At 44.1% G+C, this 24,801-nt stretch overlaps 1 protein-coding gene across 1 annotated transcript in view; it reads right to left on the reverse strand.

Moving 5' to 3' along the window:
* Positions 1 to 24,801, reverse strand: part of CAPN12 (calpain 12) — a 224,692-nt gene that overhangs the window by 186,222 nt on the left and 13,669 nt on the right. The window contains exon 2 of the mRNA XM_069207523.1: positions 18,242 to 18,311. Within this exon, the coding sequence (XP_069063624.1) occupies positions 18,242 to 18,311 (70 nt within the window). The remainder of the gene's footprint in view (positions 1 to 18,241; positions 18,312 to 24,801) is intronic.

The raw sequence follows: 24,801 nt of genomic DNA on the forward strand, positions 1-24,801 counted from the left end.
TAGACTAGAAGCATTGTATGCTCTCACGCATTTACTTCATTGACATGGTGACTTTTTAATTGCTGGTTTATGGCTTTTTTAGGTGTCACTTGAGACAACACATGCCCTGTTGCTTGAGAGACATTTTGTTAGTTTACAGGGGGCTTAGAGGTACCTCATTGTTTCCAATTGGCTGACTTCATCAGAGCTCTTATTTCTTTGCTTCTGTCTGATCAGTGCATGCGCACTTCACTACCTCTTTGTGTGTTTGTCCCTTCCCTGAAGCACTGAATAAGGTCTGTTTCCTTTCTGTGCCCAGTGTCCTTCCACTGGTCGTGTGTTTTCAGAGGATCTTTTTTAAAAATAAGTTTTATTTATACACTCCTTGAAAGTGCATGTGTTTGAAGGCTTTTTCTCTCCTTACTCAGCACCTTGCTGTTGCCCCGTTGTTGTTTCCCAGTCATTGCTTCCCTTGTCGTTGGTGTCCCATCATTGCATGCCAAATAACTCCCCCCTCCTCCAATGTTCTTGCTTACACGCACCAACCTCGCACCACAATCCCACATTCTTGCTCGTCTCATTTTCAGATGTCTCACCGAGACGGAAGTCTATTTGTGCACCAGCTAGCATCTCTTCCATATTAGGATCTAAAGATAAGACTGACAAGCACTGTCTCGTTCCGATGCCTCAGGATGCCCACTTTGGCTAGTTAGGGCAAGTGCACAAGTGCTTTCCGACCTGCTGTTATCTATCTGTGGGCTTTTAACCACACCCATCTCATGCCCATTACTTTCACTCGTTTCTGGGCTTGCTTTTCCAAAATCCCGTGATGTCATTGGTAAATGCTTTACGTTTGTCCCGCCCTGGGGTGGTTTTGTTACTGCCTTGCAGACTGACCCTCTTACATGGATAATTGCACGATTGCCGTTATACTTATTGCCGATATACTTGAGTGTGGGTGAACTACTTTTTTATTTTGTCTTCCATTCATGCTCCAGGACAACTACAGCCCTCACAGCTCTCACAGCACCAACAGCGCAAACTCAGTAAGTGGTATTAAAGCGCTGGTCACATTGCTCACACTGTTATCTAATCAGAGGCATTTCTTTTGGCTGTCCCATTTGTGCTCCATAGCTTTCCCCAAAACACTTATAATTGATAATTGCTTTACTAAAAAACATAGAAATCAACAATAGGACTCTCCCGGCACAGCTGGAGAGCCGATACTACAATATTCACTGCACTTGGGGAAACTCAACCTATAATGCTTTGCAAGCATTCTTTTTCACAACATTCTTGCCCACAACTCAGCCTGTCACAATAAGACCACCACCAAAACGTTCAGCACAACACTATCTGTTTAGGTAATTTGGGTACCCACACTAGGTTAGTGGGGACCTCAAAATAATAAACCCTCCATCCATTCACTCCATTTATAAGTGCTCTTATGGCTTGAACTGTTGTTTTACAGCTGGGAGTTGTTTGTGCAATAGGTCTGCTATTCTTGCAAATATATAATGCAATATGCTCTCTAGGGATCTAAATAGATGGTACACTGCATTGCTTTCTACTGTTCTGTTTTCAAGTGGTTATGCCTTTTAGGGGCTAACTATGTGGTTATATGACCATGTTTCTTATAAATTATATATTTATTGTGGTGTTCTCTAGGGGATGTTCTGAGCTTTACAGTCAACATAATAAAGTATTTGTTGCACTTGGTCGTCCCATAATGCTTTGCAGGGCATTTTGTTACAAAACATTTTTGCTCATAACTCAGTCTGTGGTGGTCCTAGGACTATGGGGCCTCCTTCAAAACGTTCACCACAACCTGCTCCTCCTGTCTAGCTCCCTGGGTCCCCACACTAGGCTAGTAGGGATCCCGAAATAATAACCTCTCCCACCATTGAGTGTCTTTTCAACCTCTCTTGTGGCTGGAATGTTTGTTTTACAGTTTAGAGTAATTTGTGTTTTAAGGGTTTTGTTTGTAATGTCATTGCAGTTGACCTGCTAACCCTGAAATTGTGTTATGTGATATGCTCTCTAGGGGCTAAATATATGTTACACTGCATTACTTTTGGTTATTTTCTTTTCTTTTGGCTATGTTCGCTACAGGCTAACTATATGATTATAGGACCATGTTTTGTACAAATGCTATTTTTGTTGTGGTGTCCTCTAGAGGCTGTTTTGAGCATTACAGTCTAATGCCAAAAGTGTATTTCTGTGAGAGGTTTTTATTGGGAATATATGATAATTGTGTATGCTTTATTAATCTCTTCTTATTGCAGTTATGACCATGATTTAGGCCAACTAAACATCCTTATGACACTATGGGGGTGATTCTAACTCTGCGGCCAAAATAGCGCTGCCCCCATTCCAACATTCCCGCTGGACGGCGGGCGCTAAGCAAGTTAGCGCCCGCCGGCCCAGCGGGAATGAGGGCCGCAACACAGGAGCCGGCTCTGAATGGAGCCGGCGGTGTTGCGGCGGTGCGACGGGTGCAGTTGCACCCGTTGCGCTTTTCACTGTCTGCTACGCAGACAGTGAAAAGCTTCATGGGGCCCTGTTAGGGGGCCCATGCACTGCCCATGCCAGCCGTCATGGGCAGTGCAGGGGCCCCCAGGGGCCCCAGGACACACCTTACCGCCAGCCTCTTCCTGGCGGTGAAAACCGCCAGAAACAGGCTGGCGGTACGGGGGTCAAAATCCCCAGGGCAGCGCTGCTTGCAGCGCAGCCCTGGCGGATTCTCCCAGCCGGGGCAAAAACGGCAGATGACCGCCGGCCCCGGCAATCCGACCGCGGCTTTACCGCCGCGGTCGGAATGGGGATTGAAGCACCGCCAGCCTGTTGGCGGTGCTTCCGTCATTCGTGGCCCTGGCGGTCTTGGACCGCCAGGGTCAGAATGACCCCCAATGACTGTTTGAACACACTTGGTATATTTGGGTGACCCTTCAAGTTTATTTCTCTAGTTACTCTTCCATGGCTGTCTTGTGTCTTGGCTGTCTTGTGTCTTTTTGTGGGATTTGTGTTGGCCAGCCACCAACTCTGGTGGTGGGGTGGTGAAAGTAGTATTCTACTGGAATTAGCATGGCAGATTTAAATTATTATGCTAAATGGCAACATTTTCATTTTTGACCGCAGATAGAGGAAGACGGTAAATGGAAGTACTTTAGTTATATGCAGTGCCACTGGAATTATGTGGCACAAAATACCAAATTATGAGGCAAGGATGACCAATTTATGTGGCAAGAAAAGTCCAGTTATAAATTTACAACACCAATAGCTGTAACTCAAGCAAATGCGAGACCCATTGAAAATGCTTGTTTTGTATATTATTGTTAAGGAGAAGCCCTGCCAGCTCTGAAAGCAAAGTGCCTTCCACGGCAAGGACATTTTGTAAATGGAGCTGAAGCTGTTGTGGTGTTTCAACGCATGTATTATCTAGCTAATGCATTCACAAGGGCTTCCATTTCACCTGTAGGTTTCTGTCACCAAACCGGTTTTACTGTACACTTGCCTCTAACAGAAGCTGTGTGTGTAAGATTACAGAATGTGTGTAGGCAGCCAGGACTTCAACCTGTTGCTCATGCTATTGTATCTATAGGGGATACATGCTACATTAGAGATGTGTTGCCGAGCTTGTTAAATTATTACCTGTACATACTTGTGGGTTCTCTCTCCCAGCTGGTACCTCACTGATGTGTACCTTAGTTTTTATGAATTCACACAAAGCCCACGTAGCGCCCATACATTAACCCCGTGGTATGCTGTTCCCAGATCCTGTGTGCCTAAGATCACAGTCTATGTATGAAGGCAGCTAGGATTTGAATTATTGCTCTTGCTAATGTGTTTTATGGGGGTAACAGGCTTTGGAGGGTTCATGTTAATGTAAAAGTTTTACAGGTAATAATTATGTATTTCTCTATAGCACATTACACCACATTTTCGCAATTTGTAAGCCCAGTAAATAACAGATAATAATCGACGAGGCTTTGTTGGTACATTGCTTCACGACTCAGATGTAAAAAGTAGTGTGGGCAGAGAGTAGTCGTTTTTGGATTCCTTACTGAAGCAATCTTTTTGCTTAATGTATTTTAAGGAGAAGCCGATACAGTGCTGTAAGCAAATGTTGTCCCTTTGTACACGAACAAAATAAGAAGCTGATAAAATATTTGAATTTGTGGCTACAGCTAATTTCTTTATGGATTCAATATATCTGCTGTAGAATTGGTTCACCAAGAGCATATTACTGTACCTTTGCCACCAACGAATGTCGCTGTCCCCATGATTACAATCTGTGTGCAGGCAGAGTTTGACTGTATGGTTTCAGCTAATGTGTTTCGTGGGGGAAAACAAGTGCTAGTATGTTTGTGTCACGGTGTGTGCTTTATTCTTATATTTGCCCCACAAAGAGGGGAGGTGTCCAAGAATACAATGAAATCCCTTAATATCTTTACGGTAAGAGTTGCACTAATCAAAAACACAAATACAAAATGTAGGAGAATTGTGCAACACTATTTCATATAATATAAGGAGGCCTTAAGTACATTTCTTTGTCAATTTATTTTAGACATGTTGTACAGCTGTGGATGCTGTCCAACATGGCTAAAGAAAACATAGAAAAAACTAACAGATCTTGCATAGGCGAGACTTACTGGCTTTGCCAATGCTTGTTGTTTAGAAGTATGTGCTTCTTTGGATAATTTGGGCCAGATGTATGTAGGTAATTGTTTGCGATTACCAAATAGCAAATTTTTGCGATTCGCTTTTACTAATGTACAAATGTGTTTTTGACACATTTTGCAATCCCAGTGGGTTGCAAATAGACCTACCTCATAAATATTAATAAGGTAGGTCTTGGCTTGTGACCCTTTGGGAATCGCAAAAATCACAGGGATGGTGGCCTGCTGGGGTCAGCAGACCACAGCCCACCATGTGTGAAATTGCTTTTAAATAAAGCAATCTTTTTGAGTAAATGCAGCCCTTAAAGGAAAACGAGATGCTTTTAAAAAATAAAAAATAAACATTTCTTTTAATTTTTTACGAGTAGCCCGTGGTCCAAGGGATCACTGCCTGCTCTTAAAAAATATTTGTACAACCATTCACACATTCACCCAATCTGCGAATCGGGTTTTTGGCGAACGTAAAAAGGCTTTGTACTTGTGGCCAATTATTCCATTTTAAAGGTAATGAGCTATTTGGTAATAGCCCTTGCACACTGATTTGTTTTACTTAGTTATAATGGTAACGTGTTGTTGGATTCACAGTTTTTGTTTCACAGAGTAAAGGTATAAGCGCACAAAAGCTTTCTTGAAACTGCAACAAAAACTGTCCCTTTGCCAAAGTATCTACTATTCAATATTTTGTTGTGTATGTCTCTTACGTTTTCCACGTACAATACAAGCTATACCCTCTGACTTTTTTTCATGCTACTCGTTTTTTCATATTGCATTTTAACTCTGCAATGAAGTCTGTTCAGCAAAGGACCGTACTCCTGGGTTTCATATCTTTTGAAGCCCAAGATGGTGTGTTATTATAAGAGTTTCTTTCTTATACAGCAGAGGAGAGGGTAGGGGACAAGACACGCAAAGTACCACAAATATTACTTTGGCTTTGCAAAGGCTTGCTCAAATATCCGTTCGGTTTTAAATAGGATCCCGTAGTCCACATATGCGTGTCAAATTACTGTCTTTCCCATGAGGTTTGTCCTCCGGGGGTTGCACTGGCTGACACCAGGAGCACAGTTTACACAAAACTTGAGAACATCAGTATATACTCCGACAGAGATAGCCAAAGAAAGTTACACCAGACCAGTTTTTAGGTTTTGAAACAAAGCCTCTTCCCTTGCTTCCACTGAAATCTATAAAAAGCCAAATAACACCCCGTACTCTGAGCAGTAAATAACTTTACTGCACTTCCAGCAAAGAAATTACACCTTTGGCCTTGCATCGCATGGCACAACAGGGGAGGGAAGTAACATATTTTATTGTATAATAAGCGGTGCAGTTAGTTCTCCTTCCCTGCAGGGCCTTATCTTTAAGTCATTCAATCTGTATGATTGCTTCAGCCATGGCAGTAATAAGAAGATTTATTACATATTTCTTTATTTAGTAGTTTTATGTAGCGTGGACTGCACCCAACGGTGGCAGAGTTAACATACAAAGTAGTCCTTTACATTAGGTTACATGAGTTTCAATAATTGCCTGGTGAATGGAATTAATTTGTTAAAAGTTCAGCTTAGATGGATCAAACAAGATTGGCAATATATACATTTATATTTACAAAAGATCACTGGTTGTTCCACGACAAATATCTCTCCTTTCATAATGTGATTAATAGTCTTGTTGATTTGAAGGCTCCAGGTATGTGTAAATAAGGGCTTTGTATGCGTAACTGGCGATTCAACATGAGTTTTTTTATTCGCCTTTTTGAGCATTTCATAGGTAGAATTGTCCTGATGGAGGAGGAATGGAATTCCAGATTTTAGGGGCATTTCCTGAGAGGTTGAGTGTTTTAAACGTTCTCATGCTGTAGTCTCAAGAAAAGAGGGGTTCAGACAGAGGTGTAGCCAGTGTGTGCCAGAAAGGAAATAGCCCCATGTCTGCTGTTCGAAGTGTTAAATGTAGCATCAATCAGGGTTCAGAGGGCCCCTCGGTGGCCGAGGTGGTTGTGGCCACGAAGTCGAATGGCCCCAGTGCCACTGCATCTGCTGCACCAGTGGAGGCTACATTTCTGGCTTCAGAATTTCTCAGCAGTTGAGTTTCAGCTGAGATTCAGTCTCCTGCCTAAGTAATTCTGTTGACCTTCGTGCAAAGCTCCATGAGTGATGCATGCCCGTTTGAGTATATTCCTTTCTTCAATGAGGGGCCATTTCAAAGTGATCAGAACATGGGATAAATAGGCACATGTTTCTGACGCTGTGACCTTTTTAGTGGTTGTTTGTAGGGTGCTTTTAAGGGATGCTAGGTGTGACCTGCTTTACTCTCAGATAGTTCCTTGACATCCACGATTGAGTCTGAGAACATGAGGCACATCATTTCCTTGGAGGATGAGAGTTTTGGATAGAGTTGTGTATTGGCAGCATAAAAACTGTAAGTAATGTGAGACTGATCAAGAATGGAGGCATAAAATTGCATGTAGATGTTGAATAGTGTAGGCAGGAGAACTGAACATTGTAGACCACTTTATGTATCTCTGTGTATCTCGGTTTTACTGAAGGTAAAGTTGGCAGTTTCGATGTATTGGCTATGATTTCAGGATTTGAGAGAGCCAATTAACAACTGTGTCCTGTAGGCCTACTATTTCTTTGAACATTATAAGGAGGTATTCATGGTTCACTGTATCAAAGGCACACAGAAACTCAGCAGGTTAAGAAATCATAATTGACCTTTCTCAAAAATGTGCAGAACCTCATAGACTATTGTTACAGTCATGGTTACTGTGCTACAATTTTCTCTGGAGGCAGACTGTTGGTCTTCTAATAGATAATTTTCTTGAAGAAAGAGGTTTAGGAGGGATTCACTGCAGCTTTTTAAGCCTTTGGACAGAAATGGTAGAGTGGATATTGGGCGAAGGTTATGGAGGCCTTCAAGATCTGCTCCATATTTATTTTTAGAGTGGAGTGACATTTTCAATTTTTAGTCAGTCATGTACTGATCCCTGAGCCAACAAAACGTTGACAACAAAACGTTGACAAGGTTCAACCATAATGAAAACACCGACCCTCTGATCTGTTTGAGTACAGCGAATTGGATGGGCTCATAGGAGTGTGATGAGGGTGTTGGTTAGGAGGTGGTGTTAATCAGGTTATCATTGATGATTTCTTTTATTGGTCACCAGCTGACTTTAGATTTTTGGATTGGTTTGTGTTTTTGTGTTGAGGTGAAAGTGTTTAATCTTTTTCACCTTCTCAATGAAATAAAAAGAGAATTTCTCCTATTTCTCTTTCAATGCATTTGTGTTTACCATTAAAGGTGAGCCGTTGAGTGATTTACAATTATTATTATTTTTTTTAACTTGGTATGTTTCAATCTTTATAAAGGAGAATTTTTCTTCAAAAATGTGTTTCGTGTAAATATTGCTTCCAATTTGGAGTTGAGGCTGGCTTGATGGGGGTCAGATTCTGGCATCATCTTCATTCAATGATGTCATAGAAGATGCAATTACTGATGTAAAATGTGTGGTAATTAGCAGTGCATGGCGAGGGCGTGAGTTACAGTTACCTTAAGACATGAGCTATAGTTACTTGAAATAATTCTAACTATAACAGCCAAATTTGTATGGCTTTGTGAGTGTAAATTCTGATCCTAACTATAATATCCCTGTAACCTTTGTTTTATTAAGTGAATTTATAAGGTTTTTTAAATGTTAATTCCTAACTATAATGTCCCTGTAACCTTTGTTTTTTACAGTGAATTTCTATGTTCTTTTTAACACAGCGAGGGGTTGGCCACAGGGCCTGGCCCATGACCAGGCCCTGGCCCATGACCAGGCCCTACATCCAACCCCCTGTGTGCATCCTAACCTACGCCATGCGCAGCAGGGGGTTGGCCACCGGGCCTGGCCAGACGCCAACCGCCAGCTTGTATCTAACCCTACACCACAAGGGAAAAGCAAGGAGAAGGCAGTCAAAAAATGTGTGGAAAAGCAAGGAGAAAACAGTGAAAACTAGGGGAAAAGCACGGAAAAGGCACACTAAATACAGGGAAAAAAGCAAGAAGAAACAGTGGGAATGAGGGAAAAGCAAGGATAAGGCATACAAAAAACGGGGGTAAAATCAATGAGAAAGCACTGAAAATCAAGGAGAAGGCCCTCAAACAATAGGGGTAAAAGCAATGAGAAAGAAGAGAAAATGGGGAAAAAGCAAGGAGAAGGCACACTAAATACAGGGAAAAAAGTAAGGGGAACGTAGTGGAAACGAGGGAAAAAACAAGGAGTCAGCACACAAAAAACATGGGGGAAAAGCAAGGAGAAAAAAGTGAAAATGAGGGAAAAGCCAGGAGAAGGCACAAAAAGAGGGGAAAGCAAGGAGGAAGCAGTAAAAATTAGGAAAAGCAAGCAGAACGTGCTCATAATACAGGGGAAAAAGCAAAGACAAAGCAGTGAAAACTAGAGAAAAGCAAGGAGAGGTCAATCAAAAAAACGGGCAAAAAAGCAAGGTAAAAGCAATGAGAGCGAGGGAAAATGAAGAAGGCACTCAAGAAATGGGGGGGAGAAGCAGGGAGAAGACAGGAACAAGAGCAATGCAGCAGAATGGGAAGAGCTAGGCCTTTTTAAAAAAATGGAGTGGAGGATACGCAGATTCACCACGATTTTTAAGGCAAAAATGTACAAAAAAAATTAGACCCCCAGCCGGATCCCTCTGGGACCCCATCACCAGGCCTAGGGGGTCAGGGTATTCCTACCCTGCTCCTTTCTGGTATTTTCTGAGTCCGAGTCCCAAGCTGGATGGCAGTACTACCTGGACGAAGTGTTGGTAGCCAATCAGACCTCAGCATAAGATCTATCGGATCCGCATCCCTAGATATCTATATTTCTATTTCCTTTAATAACTCCGAAACTACTGAACGGATTTACACCAAATTACAAAAAGGGTTCTTTCTGGACCAAGAGCTAGTTTTCTGCTCAATTTGGTGTATTTCCGTCCAGCGGTTTGGGCTGAAGTGGTGTCTAAAATCCCTATGAGAAATCGCATGGGGAAAACACGTTTTGGGAACCCCCTTTTTCTCAGCCCCGCTTGACAAATCACCCTGAAACTTTTAAGACAACAGCTGAAGTGAGCGGTGTATTAATTTTGAAAAATTTGTGAAGATTTGTCAAACAGCGCCAAAGTTATTGGAAAAACAAAAAGCACATTTCCTATGGAAAACTAGGTCCTAACTATAACTACCTACTCCTATAAATAATACTATAAGTAAGTATATGGGCTTTCAGCCAGGCCTCTTTAGTGACTGGCCTGCTGATATGTCATTCACATTTTTATTCTGCCCACTACAGCTTGAAAGCACTGGGCAAGGATTCAGCCAAATTCAGTCTTTAACTAACTTCACTATGAGTGACAGCATTCTGCTCTTTTACAAGAAGCACATCCATGACCAAAGTAGTTCCCTTCAGTGGCAGGGACTACTGTAATAATGTGTGCTAGTTGAGTTGAAAAAATATTTTTGCTTTTTGCCAATTTTTCCTCTCTTGCAAAGTCCCAGCAACTTCCTACGTTTTATAAAAACCATGACGAAATAAGCTGGTCAAAGCCAAAAGGCTGGCAACAGTGCAGGATCTATTTGCTTTGCCAATGCTTGTTGTGTTATGGTCTCTCAGTAGCCCTTCAAAGTCTTTCCTGGATAGCTATCACCTGCCTCTCCTGTAACGAGGTTCTTTATTATCGCAAGGTTTCATCTTTACAGAAGATTCCTTGAGTGGGCATGTTTGGATGGTTAGAAACTGGCATGTGAGCATGTTCACCAAGGCAGAGAACTGGTAAGAGTTCAAAAGGACAGTGTTTTTAAAATCTAGGTTCTCAGTACATCATAGTTTGTTAGATGTGAAGAAACTGGTCTTGTTCTTATGAAGGCGAGGTTGTTTCGGACTTGATATAGTTTTTGCTTAGTAGGAAAATTAGTGATAGTGATGTTGATTGGAAGTGTTGTTGCAGAGAGAGTATGCAGGTCCTGGAATGATGTATGTGGAGATGTTTGAGAGTAGGGTGGCTTTAAGACTGGATAGCGGTGTCAGAAACCATGTTTTCATTTTGTTTTAAATTATTTTTATTAGATTTTGAGTACACAACAACGTTGAGCAAGCTCCACGAGGTACATTGAAACAATTTTTTTTAACATGTGTCTGTCCAACTGTGGCACCATGATCTGCATTTGCTTGTCCATAACCATATTGCACAGAGATCATTTGTAATAACTTGATCCTTGCTGCTTTGTCACTGTTATTAGTGGGTGAAACCTGGACCTCACACGGCCATCATTCGTATACCCTTTGAGGCGGGACGAATTGCGAGCTAGGAATCTTGTGGCATAATATTAGACATTTTATGTGCTGTGTATTGTTGTCGTGGTTGTGTTTTGACTACTCCGTCGTTGACAAAGTGGCGTTGTGTGGCGTTCCGTCAGGAGAGTGGGGTGCATTATGTGTGTACATGTATGACCTGAAGGAGCCCCAAATATCTTTGGGCTGGGAGCGTTGTGGCATTAAATCCCAGTGTGTGTCTAGTCACTCCTGACAGTAAGTTACATCCCGTAACCAAGCAGTTACAGTGGGAGATGTGCGCTGTCCCAAATTCATCGCCACCCTCCGCTTCACTAGCAGAAGCAGCATTTCAATTCGTCACCTATTCTCATCATGTACCTCCTTGACATGTTCCAATAGTGCCACAAGTGGTGTCTGGGAGGGTCTGTGTCCTGTCATTTCTCGCATGATCCTATACAACTCTGTCCAAAAGGTCAAAATACAGGGACATTGCCAAGCTAGGTGTATGAAAGAAGCCCTCGCGTCTCCACATCTAATGAATCTTGCCTCCGGGATTAGACCAATATTAAATAGGTGTAAAGGGTGTCTGTATAAATGGTGTAAGAATTTGAAATGGATTAATCGGAGTCTGTACTTGGGGGAGAGGTGTTTTAATTGATTGCAGCAGTAGCCCCACTGTTCATCTGTGAGTGTAATAGAGAGGTCTTCGTCCCATCCGCTCCTGGTTTTTAAAGTCAAGAGCAGGGCTTAGGACTGAGAGGTTTTGTAGAGTCTTGTGATCATTTGTTTAGGTGATGTGGACTTTAGCACCATCTCGAGGGGTATCAGGGGTAACAGGGCTGTTGGGAATGTAGGGTGCAGGTTACGACATGCTCCTCCCAGTTGATAGTATGAAAGTATGTGCCCTTCCCCTCTGGTAGTTGTGTAATGAATTGTCCGCTGGGATATACATCTGCGAATTGCGATATCTTGTGCTTAAGTGCTCTTGCTTTAACCCCTGTTTCTTGGAGGGGCCTGAGTGTAGGGTTATTAAACAGGGATATAGATGGCGCGTATAACAGGGGTAGTTTGGCACGTTTACGCAGCCCTTCCCATGCCCAGCGGACACAGGCAACAGTGTCTATCTCAGCTGTAGGTTTCTTATAAGGGCTGAACAGGGCCGTTTCGAGAGGGCATGGGGCAGCCTTGTCTGCCTCGATAGCAGTGTGTGGCTGGAACAGGGTGGGATGTACCCAGAAATGTAGGTACTGAGCTTAAGCGCAGTATGAGTAGAGAGTCATGTCAGGAGCGCCAAGTCCTCCCCTGTGTAGTGGTAGGGTGAGGAGTTCCCAGGATGCCCGGGGTTGTTTGCCTGCCCAGGCCAGAGTATTCAAGTTTGATTTTAAGCGTTTAAAGAATGCAGCCATCAGAGGTATAGGGATATTAATGAAAAGATAGAGGAATTTCGGGTGGACCAGCATTTTTGCTATTGCAATACAGCCTGTTAGGGATAGGGGCAGGAAGGTCCTTAGAGGTATTCTGTCTTCCAACCAGGTTATAGCTCTTCCATAGTTTGCTAGCTATATAGTGTCTATATCGCGGCTGAGCTATATGCCAAGATACCGTACTGGCTCATCAGCCCACGTCTGTGAGAGGGAATAATGTAGATTTCCCCCAATTTATCTGGATCCCCGAGTAGCAACTGAATCTAATCACCTCACGTATCATTGGGGCTAGGTTGTCTTCCAGGTGTATAGCACCACATCATCCGCGTACATGGAGACCACCAGGGCTCTAGTAGTGAGTCATATGCCTCTGTGAGCATGATGCTGCCAAAGGTGTGTGGCTAGTGGCTCCATTGCAATAGCGAATAATAGGGGCGATAGCGGACAACCCTGCCTCTTCCCTCGAGTTATTGGGAAGAGATCAGAAACGAATCCGTTCGTGCGCAATCAAGCTAGTGGGTCTGTATACAATAATCAGATCTGTTTTACGAACAGTGGGCTTAGGCCAATTCTGGGCAGAAGGGGGAAGAGGTAAGACCACTCCAATGTATCAAATGCCTTGGTAGCGTCCAACAGGGCCACAGTAGCCTGTACACAGGGAGCAAGATGATGCATAATGGCACAAATAGTACGTAGGTTGGTTATGGGAGGTTCAACGGCCCGGTATGAAACTGGCCTGGTCTGGCCTGATTAGTTTTGGTGAAAGAGGCAGTAATCGGTTAGCTAATACCTTGGCGTATATTTAATTATCCACATTAATGAGGAATAATAGCTGGTAGGAGTCAAATTGTGTAGCTGGCTTGCCAGGTTTGAGCAAGGTAACTATCATGGCTTCCCGTAGCGTTGCAAGGAGCCTGCCCGTTTCTAATCATTCTTGATACATTTCCAGGAGATGTGGGGTCAGCAGGGAAGCATACTCTTTATAGAATGCGGTAGTAAGGCCGTCCCCGCTGGGCGCCTTGTCGCCGGGGAGTTCGGCTATCACCCGTGCAATCTCTTCAGTTGTAATAGGAGCCTCTAGGTAGGCGCGATGAGTGTGGTCCAGCCGCGCCAGCTGTATGGTATCTAGGTATTCCGTGAGATCAGGGCCCTCCAACACTTGGGTCCCCTGGTACAGGTTGGCATAAAATGATGAAAAGACCTGTGCTACCTCTGATGTGGTGGTTACTAAGTTGTCTTCAGAATCTAAGATCTCAGCCATTTGGGGGGAGGTTGGAATGGGGCACAGTAGTCTCGGTAGTGTCGTGCCCGGTCGGTCACATTCACCATTCGCCGTGCTTGCGCATCCCTATTCAGGTAGTGAGTTTCCCAGATGGCTTCCTCCTGGAATTCATTTAATTTGGCATTTATATATGCCAGAAGGGCCACACTTTTAACTTGAAAGTATTGCATTTCTAAAGCGCAGATTTTGCTTTCCAGATTACCAAGCATCTTGCAGATAGATTTCAAAACGCCCGCCTGATGTGCTATGCATATGCCTCTTATGCACACCTTGAAGGCCTCCCATAGTGTGGAGGGCGAGTCAACAGTTTGTGTGTTATGGGAAAAAAAATCTACGATCCCCTTCCGGATCGCTTCACGAAAGACATCGTCACGTAAGGTGCCCGATGGTAGGCGCCAAGAGAAGGGTCTGGGTGTGGATTGAGGAAGCTGAAGCACAAGAAGGACTGGTGCGTGGTCCGGTAAGGTATGGGGATGGTGGGTGACTTCCACCGCCCATGATCTCAACTCATGTAATACTACCCAAAAATCTATCTGGGGCCATGTTCTGTGATATGTGGAGATGCATGTTCCTTCTAGGGCATGTGGGTGTGTTAGCCTCTAAATGTCTTGTAATTGGTTGTCTTCCATAATCATGTGGAGCATCTTGGAGGCGCGAGGGTGGAGCTCCCGTGAAACACCTGATCTCTCACATTGGTCCTCCAGAACGGTGTTAAAGTCACCACCACATATGAGCTTCTGCAGGCCCAGCCCCTTTATCCTGGACCATAGTATGGAGCAAAATTCAGGATCATCCGCATTTGGGCCATATACAGCAGCCAGTGTGACAGAATGCCCACCCTATGATTCCGCAAGACGTATCAGCCTTCAGAGTTGAGCACTGTATCTTTTACATGCCATGCAAGCCCGCTGTGTAGGATTATTGTGACCCCTCTGGTGTAATTTGAATATGTGGATGAGAAAGCAGTCTCCCAGACTTTGGCTCTTAGGCGGGGGGACCGTGAGTCAATCAGGTGTGTTTCCTGTAGAAAACATATGTAAATTTTGTGTCTATTGAGGTAAGAGTATACGAGGTGTGCTTTTCTAGCGTCATTTAGGCCACATACAGTCCAAGTTAAACACTTTAGGGTTGTCATATCAGTGTGGTCTGTGCTATTGGAAGGGATCATAGTCCGCAGATCCTATGTTTTGGTGCAGTGTCACAGGCCACGTGTGGTGAATTTCTATATGTGTCCCTCACTGGGAAACATAAAAACAAACAAACAAATAACGAAACTACATAACAAGCATAGCCTCCTACCCCCACCCACTCCAACTTACCCAACTTGGTCGAGATGCAATGCCTCTCCTCCCCCTAACCTCCCTGCACCTTTGAAAGGAGAGCAACATGGGAAACCTCCCTGGGGGCGAAGTGACTACAGGCATATACCCAGCCAAATGGCTGGGTGGCCAGAGATACGTTTTGTCCTATTTAGAAGTAGCATGTAGGAGCGTTGGGAGCGCAGTGCACAAACAACTACTGGAGAATTGAGGTCCTCGCTCGTCTTTCAGTCGTTGTCGCTGAGGGGGACGTGTTAATTCGATCTTCCTGCCATTCCTCGTTAATTGTTATAATTTTGGCAAACTTCACAGCCGACTTAGCATCCCTAAAAAAGTGTGGTTTCCCCTCCACGGTGACTCGAAGTCTGACGGAGTACAGCATGGCGTACGGGATTTCAGTGTTGTGCAAGAGTTTTTTCGCTGGTATGAATTCACGGCAGGCAACCTGCACGCTCTGAGTGAAGTCAGGGAAAAGGATATAGTATTGCCATTGTACTGTATCTGGCCCCTTTCTCTGGCCAGTTTCAGGATCGTATCTCTGTCCCAATAATTCAGTAATTTTGCAATGATGGGCCGGGCCTGTGCCCCAGGCGGGGGTCGAGGGCCCAGTGATCGGTGAGCCCATTCGACAATGAACACTGATGATAGATTTGTGCCAAACAGGCCACGCAGCAGCACCTCCACAAAGTCTTCCATTTTGGATATTGCTGGGGACTCCGGGACTCCCATGATGCGAATATTGCTGCATTGAGACCTAGCCTCCAAATCTTCATTTTTGGCCTTAATTTTGTCTGTTTTTAACTGGTGCTCCTTTGATTTGGATCGATGATCGGCAATGTCAGATATACAACCTCCAGCCAATCCAGCCTGGATTCATGAGTGTTCACGCATGCTTGACCTGGTCTAGTCGAGCAGTGAGAAGATCCAACTTGCTGTCTATGGTGCTTAAGCTGGTTTTCACGTCCATGAGTATTTCTTTGAGATTGAACTCATCTGAGTCTTCTTCCAACTGAGGATTCATATTTGTGCCATGGGACCATTCACCTTCTGTGCGATTTTGCTTTTTGCCTTCGAAAGTGAGTTTTGCTTGCTTGGTGTCTGTTTTACCCATGATTACAGCCAGTAAGTCCCTTCAACCGGCTCCTAGTATCACAATATACCTCAGCACATGACTTTGGGGGCCATCAAGTTGGGTGAGGCAATACGTTGGTCCCGGGGATCAAATGTGGCACCCGCACTGGCCCCGCCACTCCCCATCACCAAAGGCGGGGGAACGAGCAGGCCAGCGCAGCCACCTCCAGCCTCGAGCTGCTTCAAAACTTCCTCTCTGCCCCAGGATGCTTTGCACAGTGAATTGATAGGGCACCAGGCCATCCAGGGGGCCCAAGACTCTCTGATCCGTGCGCGGAAGGGCCTTGTGTCGCAGTTAAGCTAGCTGCGACCTCCCAGCGATCGTCTTGCTCCAATTACATAGGCCCGGAGCCCTCAGCTTTAACATCCACAGAATCCGTCCCCTTCTAGGGGTGTCTAAACGCTGTCTGGTGCATGCATGGGGCAGTCCGTATCCAGCCATGTAGCTCCTCAGATGCTTAAGCTACTACGATGAAATAGCTCTACCTTCCTCCGGGCCGCTTTCACGGCTGTCCTCAGCACGCAACCGGGCCGGTGCCAAAGGGCCTCACTAGCCCGCGCCTGAGCCCAAGTGTGACAGAACAGCCCCCGAGGCCCCAGCAGGCCTCCACAGCTCCTCTCATCATCTGCAACAACCTCTATGCACTGCGCCCCGTACTCGGCAGTCATGAATGATACGATTATACGGATTGATTCAGGATTATTGTATCCGGCCTGTGGAGCCCTTCTAAAGAGCAGCCATCTTGCAGCCCGGCGAGACCGCGCCCCGTCAGAAACCATGTTTGACTTGATAAAATCCTTCTCTGTAAATTTCTTCCTGCATGTCAGATTCAGAGCGCCACACTCAAGGACAGCAAGAGTAACATGTGGGGCAACATGGAGGACATACTAGCACCATTATCTATCTACATGCTCCACCTAGCCAATCTCGTTGAGTTATGACAATTAAAATTAAAATTCCAGATGTATACAGACGATATCCAGATTGACTTTTGACTTGAAACATGTTCTAATAATCGAGATATGATCTCACAATGCCTTGGTTATCTTCATTATTTGGCAAGGGAAAGCTGTCTGTACCTCAAACATCTGTAAATCAGACTTCCTGGTTGTGGGCAAGGGTGCTAACAACATTCTCCCTTTCTTTTGGTCATAGACCTTTCCACATACCACCCATTCCAAATGAATTGGACATGAATCTAGATATAATACTTGATAATTAAAGGTCAAGCTGGTAGTTAATTGTTCAATCAGAAGCTTAGTGGTCCAAGAGAAATCCATCCCCACTTAACCCAAAGCATGGGGCAGATTCCTAAATACTGCTGATTCTTTTGGACCTTAAATACTGGAACAGAGTGAACACTCTGCTCCTGAAATCTCCAACCGGAAATTAAAGAATCTACAAAATCAGATTGTGAGAATGTGCTTAAACCCCAGGAAATGTAAACACCACAAATCAGCCATGAAGGCACTCCACTGGCTACCAGGGAAACAGAAAATAAAATAGAAATGACATTGTACCCTTTACAGCCGGTTGTTGAGACATCTCAAAATAACTACCCAAGCAGATCATATCTATTCCCCGACCAGAGACCATCATTCAACCTTAATCCACCTTATCTACCAGAGAAGGTGAGGAAGGAGGAAATGTTACACCAGATCTCTATCTGTGCCTGATCTGAGCATGCTTGACATGGTACTCGGCCTCTGGCTCAGTTTTCTGTCAATCGAGAAGGACCTTCACCTTCCCCCTAATCCAGCTCTAGAGAAGAATTTGTCTGTTAGGTATACCTGCCCCGATTCCACCTCCTTTCACCTGAACGGGCCAGGACCTTGAGTTCCACCAGCCACAGAGTCTTCCTCTAGTTGAACAATCTGTAGAACAACGTCCCTCAACCCTCCCCCCCCCCACCAATCCCCCTGTGATAACTCCCTTACATCTGAAAATTGTTACTCTTGCCCTGAAAATAGTTTAGCAGACGCTGAATGGCACCTTCTCAGCGACAGCCACTGTGTTTAAATACCAATGACTTGCACAACAGAGTGCCCATGGTTAGTTCCTGGAAGCAGTCTTGAGGTTGTAGGCATCTCTATCAAAACACTACAAAAATTGCTAAAGATATTTTTCTTACCTAAAATCCCCTGGCACACGTCTGTGCGACTCATGTCCTGAGAGACAAACTGAGGCAGTCGACAGATTTCCTTTAAAAGAAAAGAAAGAAGATACAGGTACAGTGAAGTGAAGTCAAGACTCATTGTAGAACAACAGACACAAAAACACATCAGTCACTACAGCTGAGTAAGGGTGAATCTGAAAATCGTAATAGGTCAAATATTGGTCTTCTGAGAACATTAAGGCACCTGAATGATTTCACACTGTCAGATTCAGGACTTCAGTAAATTAGTTGCATGCTTCGAACAGCCAGCCGGAATTTTACATGATCAGTTGGAGTCTTGAAAGCCCTTGATTAATATTGCAAATATTAGGAAAACCATAATGAAAGTAAAATAGCGAGGTCTTTCTCTCCGTTCGATCAGACCATATTAAGATGAAAGTTGCACTCTCCTAAAACATACCCAGATCATTGGTAACCCCAATGATTAGCAGTGACTGTCCTTATTCAAGTCTCTCAAGTGCATTTATGACTAGGTACCATATGTATGCGTGAAAATAATCAGCCATGGTTTTGGTTCATCAGATGGTAATCCAATATTGTCTATGCTCGGGTGGGCATGAATGCTGATATGCATCCCACATTTTGTTTTGCTGCATATTTTTTTATTTTTTAGAAATTATTTATGGACACCTTCTGAAATCTTTTAGTAAAAGTCTTAAGAGTCCAAGGCTATCTTTCCACCTTGTGTATCTTTATTTGTTTTTGTTTTCTGGTGGAGTTTTACATTGGACAAAACACAAAACGACTCCATCATCCCTTGCCCTATAATAAAGAATTATTGACTTTCTGATCACCAATTTAGACACTGACAGACATATCGGATTAGAAGGATTTAGAAAGAGGGAATTTTAAACCGCTGAGGGTTGTATGCAGCAATTAGCGTGTACAAGTGGAAAGGTTATATGTCTCCTCCATATTTTGACCACCTGTGATTAGTTAAATGTTATTTGATCGTTGTTTTTCTTTTCGTGTCTTTCCTCTTACTTTGAGAAAATCAAGATTTTTTTGAAAGTGGAAAGGTAACTTCTAATTCCTCAGTTATCAGTGCCTCGGTAAATTGTGACTCTTTTGCAAACAGGAGTTGCAGTTGCATTTCAGTGCAGTATTTTGTGTCCTTTTTCATCTGTTAAACATGGAACAAAATAGACTTAGATAATAGTTCTGTGGCAAATCTGGCATATCTCTAATATGTAAGTGTCTGCTTTGTTTGCAGAATCATCTGTAACTTGTTTAAAGTGATATCTCCAGAATTACAAAGAGAGGAAGAAATCTTGGCCTTTGAAGTTAATTGTTAAATTTGTGCAGCGAATAAACTGGAAGCCACATCGAAGCTGTAATTCATTTAGCGAATCTGCTAGCATCTTCGCACCCCCACACCTTTTCCCCAAAACCTGAATTTAAATAGATCCAGTGCGATCGTAAGGATTTTTGTAGCCCCGAGAAATACAAATTTTGGGACGACTTGTTCGAAACAACTTTAAGGGGCATATTTACGAGAGGGTTGCACCATGCCTCCACCCTGCAATGTGGTACATGAGTGTCGCAAACCTCTAAGTCATATTATTGATGCCACGCAAACCACTTTGTGGGACTTAGAATGGCTCCAAAAATATAGAGTAATGCAAGGCAGTGCAAATCGCTGTGTTGCATTACTCTGCGCAAAGGGAGGCATTTCATGGGTGTTGTGCAGGTGTTCCCACACTCACATGGTTTTTGACGCATTCCCAAATTTAGAAGTCCTTGTAAACCTGCAAATGTGTCAAAAAGACATTCCTCCCCAGGAGAGGGGTAATGAGGAGAAATATCTTTATTTCTCCTGCTTTTCCTCTTTCTATGTATGCTGGATTTTGCAGCGCTCATAGAAAGAGGAAAATGCCTCTCAGGGTTGCTTTAGTGCAGGAAGGTGCCCCTTCCTGCAAAAAAAATGTAATCCTGTCTACAACACATCCACCCTTGCACAATGGTGCAAGGGGTGCCTGTGTTGGTGCTGGGCTGCCAAAACTGCACCAACGCACGAGGAAAGGATAGAAATGAGCGGTATTGGATAAATACAATGCATTCATGCCCTTTCCCTATGACTCAAGGCCGCGCAGCAAGGTGACTTGCTTTGTTGCCCTGCGCCACCAAGGTTGTAAATATGACCCCCAAGGTGTTACTCGATTTCAACCAATTCAAGCCTGATTTAGGCCCTCATGAGGGGAGAGTTTGAGAGAATTGAGGTGTGAGAGTCGGATAGAGGTAGAGTTGTGAAGACAGTCACAGAGTGGTAGCGAGAGGGAGGTGAGGTTGAGAGAGACACATGAGTAAATGTGGGTTACGGACTGGGTCGCCACCTTTCCAAAAGAAAAAGAAAAAATACCTGCCATTTGTTGTAGTTGTAAGAGTGTGCAAAGGCCTGGACATATTACTAAATATATATATTTTTTAATTGGTTTATTCGTGTTACATGACTTTTCTGTCTGTATTTACTTTATTTATTAGCTCGTGGTTGTTAACTCAGCTCTGGACCAGCAAAATACCAGTGGTCGTGGTAAAAAAACGGTCAGGTGGTAGCCCTAGTTATGGATGTGTATTACAAGGGAAATCAGGTAAAGCCGGTAGAGATAGAGATGAAGGTAGGTAGATGCAGACATAAAGAGGGTGTGGCGAAGAGAGAGTGGTGTGGAAGAAGAGATGGGGTGAAACAGAGAGAGGCATGACAGAAAGATAGTTAAGGCAGAGAAAGTGTGGTTAAGGGTGGGAGGGAGGGGAGACAAAAGTAGTCAGTGAAAAGGGTAGGTGAAGTGAGGTGGAGATAAATGTATTGATGTAGTGTCTGGTGAGAGAGAGGTGACATACAACAATAGAGAGGGATAGAGAGACACGAAGTAGAGAAAGGGAAAGACATGGGAGATGCAGAGAGAGAGGCACAGAAGACGGAGTAAAGTAAAAGAAGACAGAGAAGTAGAGAGCGGTAAATAGGGGTAAACGGAGTAGGGTGAGAGAGGCACTATAGCAAAGTTTACGTGGGGTAGAGACAAAGATGTAGGTAGGAATGGGCAGTGAGGGAGTTAGAGAGAGGGACAAAGAGGCTGCGAGAGAGGCAGGTGGAAAGGTGTGGAGGTAGAGAGCAAGGCAGCCGGAACAGAGAGAGAAGGATGAGAGATAGAAAGAAAATCGTATGTCTAGCTCTCTATTTGTTTATCTGAGGGGGCCCTGGGCAATTGCCCACTTCGCACATGCCTTAGAACGGGTCTGCTAAGATCTCTGCTTGTGTCCTAGGCCGGAGAAGCAGAGTGTCACCAGACCGGCCTTCCAGAAATGTCTGTTTCACCAGCTCATACTGTTGGGCCGGAGGGTATGGAGATCTTTTCCCAAAACACACAAAGAGGAAGATCCGGATGTTTGCTTTCCTGGGGGGGGGGGGGGGGGGGGGTGCACTGTCGTCACCGCCACGCCCACTGTGGTTTGAAGTCTCAGCATTCTGCCTTACACAAAGTGTAAACAAAGGGAGGCATTGGAAATAAAGACACACCCACGACTCTTCCTCACGCTCACCTCCCTGGACAATGATGTGTCCATAAACGCGATACACAGAACGACAATGGCTGGAAGAGCGCACGTTTCAGAAGAGGGGTGTACTGGTGTAGTCAGTAGCGTAGCATGCCGTGTGATGGGCCCTAGTGCAAGGAGGAAAATGTCCCTCTGGCTGCTATTTGAAATATAAAAAACAGCAACAATCAAGGTTCAGTGCCCCCCCCCCCCTCCCCGGCTTCTGGGCTTCAGTGTCACTGCACTTGCTGCACCACTGGAAGCTACGCCCCTCAGTGTAGAGTGCATATGTATATTTCATAGAATCCTGCACTAAGCTGTGCCTTTCACTGTGCAGTATGTGTCCCGAGTTGAGTGTTTTGGAGCAGGTTTAATTCGACTGACCCTCTTGTGCAGAGTACTTCTGTGAACTGCGTGAGCATCTTAAGCAGTCTTCAATGTCTCTTTGCATTCTGATATTAGTTGATTTGTTTTTCCGAATATAGGTGTAAGCCTACAAGCAAAAGAATGCAAAAATAGCGCAGATTGAGCAACACTCCTCTACAGTAGGCAACCCTCAGTTTTATAGTAGGAGTGTGATACTCAGCACACTCAGCAGGGCACAAGCTAGACATTCCTTCACACATAACATTGACACCTCTAACTGTGGCAGGGCAATGCCCGGTATGCTCCGACCACATCTTCATCTTCACCTAATCCACAAACCAATCACTCAAAGGAGAATGCCCCTACATCAATTTACACCAGATACTTAGATATATAAGCATGATGGCATTTTATTCAACCCGTCATGCTGCTAAACTCAATCAACCATCAACAACAGCTCTAATCCATTACTGCACTACTTATGGCTCAGCCTATCGTGTGCTCTAAACAATAGTCCCCCTTGTAACCAGAAGACCCATTGAAGAATTCAAATCCATCTTCAAATGGTTCACCGGGGAATTCGCGGAGCTAAAAGGGGCAAGTTATCAACCACTGCTTGATAGGATACAGTGACTCTGTTTTTGTGTATGTGCATATGTGTGAATGGAGTCAGTAAGAATGACTCTTATTTTTTTAATCATTCTGGATAAGATATTTGATATGAATTAAAACGAATTTTTCTGACAATAGGGTTTATTTTTCTGACTCTATTTAAAAAAAATGCACGGGGCATACAGCCTCTTTCAGAGTTGTGAGAGTCACCCGTCTCGGTTTATACAATACATGGGTTTATAGGCAGGGCCACTGGAATTATGTGATTGTGCTGCATTGGCGATTTTCGCATACTTGTAGTTTGGCCGCATTTGCACATAATCCACCATCTGCCACATAATCTGTAGTTTTTAGCAAAAAAAATGTTTCTAGCTCATACTGTTCAAAAGTTAGTAAACACGCAGCAACAGTGTTGCTGTTCAGTAGAACGTCCTTTGCAATCGTTGACTGGTCACCTTTCTGTAGCCTATTGCAATGTTTGGGTGTTAAACTTGTACTAAAGAGGTACAATTAGTGCCCAGGCAGTTAACAAGCTCAAAAATGGCAAAATAATGATGACAAAATGTGCCACATAATGCCGCTTAATTTTCCTTTTCTTGACGCATGCCATTCAACCCTGCCACATAATTTGGCCCTTCCCTGCCGCATAATTCTAGTGGCCCCACATAATCACAAGAGTACTTACAGATCAGAAGAGAGCGTAGGAAACAAAGAGTGATGGCTGGAAGACTGGCCTTTGACAGAGTGGGGATATTTCCAGTAGGCTGGTGCATGTAAAAGGCTACTAAGCTTGGGCGGAGCCAGCGTCACATGTCTAGCATGACCCTGCCAATGTCGTACAGCTGATGCAGAGCCATGCATGTGCTCCTCTGTATAGGCCAAGTAGGGCCGGGCCGACTCAGTCACATGGGGTGCGTATCTCAGATAGTTCATCAGACCTGGAGTAGTGTTAGTGACATGAGAGCATTTCACAGGCTGGAGGAGTCAGACATATTTCAGACACACCTTTGAGATGCCAGTGGCGTTGGGACAGAATAAATCACTTGACAGGAGTACCCTTGAAAGATCTATGTACTGAGGCACAGTCAAAAACATTCTACACAGAGCACTAAAAGGTTTTTAGACTGCACTGAAGAAAAGTCAGTCATGTCAAGTCCACATTTGACATTCAGACAGGGCTGGGAGAAAGTTGATCACTGTAGGAAGCTGGGTTACCCAGAGAGTCAAATTTTTACACCACTGTGAAATGCTAGCTCTTGGACACACCTACACTGTTTTCTCTAAGAAAATTTTGCCTACCTCTTAATAGCGCAGAACCAAGACGGAACGTGATGTCAGATAATGTGTGTTAAGGGTTAACAGTACCAGTACAACACTACATCAAGAAACCACCCAATAAAACTCACAAACCAATTTGGTAAAGTCCACATATACTTTATAATTAAACAAAGGCTACAACGACCACTATCAATCTTCTGGAAAATGATAGCTTTTAAAGTAACCATTCCATTCCACACGGCATCTCCATTCTGCATTGGGTGGCCACTGGAGGCCTCTCTCTCCAGTCACACAGCACAACTCTCAGCTCTAGTCTGCCTCTAACCATACAGGTTCAAGGGACTGGATGAGAGTCAGTCATCTTGTGCATGCAGACACAGTTCACAGTTTCCAAGCTTCACAGAGTTCCCGTGGGGTGTCTCTGGCTTACGTCGCCATGGCACACAGATCCTCTCTGATCTTTCTGAGTCCTCCAAAGCCTGCAGACGGACTCCCATTCTTCTCAGCCACCAGTGCAGTCCTTAGTGCTGATTCCACCGTCCTCGTTTCCTCTGGAAGGCCTCTTTACATGTACCAGTTCATAGTGAATGCGTGTTATCTATGTTAACTTTGCCACTTGTTGTCCAGTTACAGAAACAAATCTTCACCAAGTCCAGTGCCAAACCAATTAAAACTGGTCAACTGGTTTGCTTCACATAAAGAATAACTGAGTGGTCTTACATGGACTG

Source organism: Pleurodeles waltl, chromosome 9, assembly GCF_031143425.1.
Source record: "Pleurodeles waltl isolate 20211129_DDA chromosome 9, aPleWal1.hap1.20221129, whole genome shotgun sequence".
NCBI classification, from domain to species: domain Eukaryota; kingdom Metazoa; phylum Chordata; class Amphibia; order Caudata; family Salamandridae; genus Pleurodeles; species Pleurodeles waltl.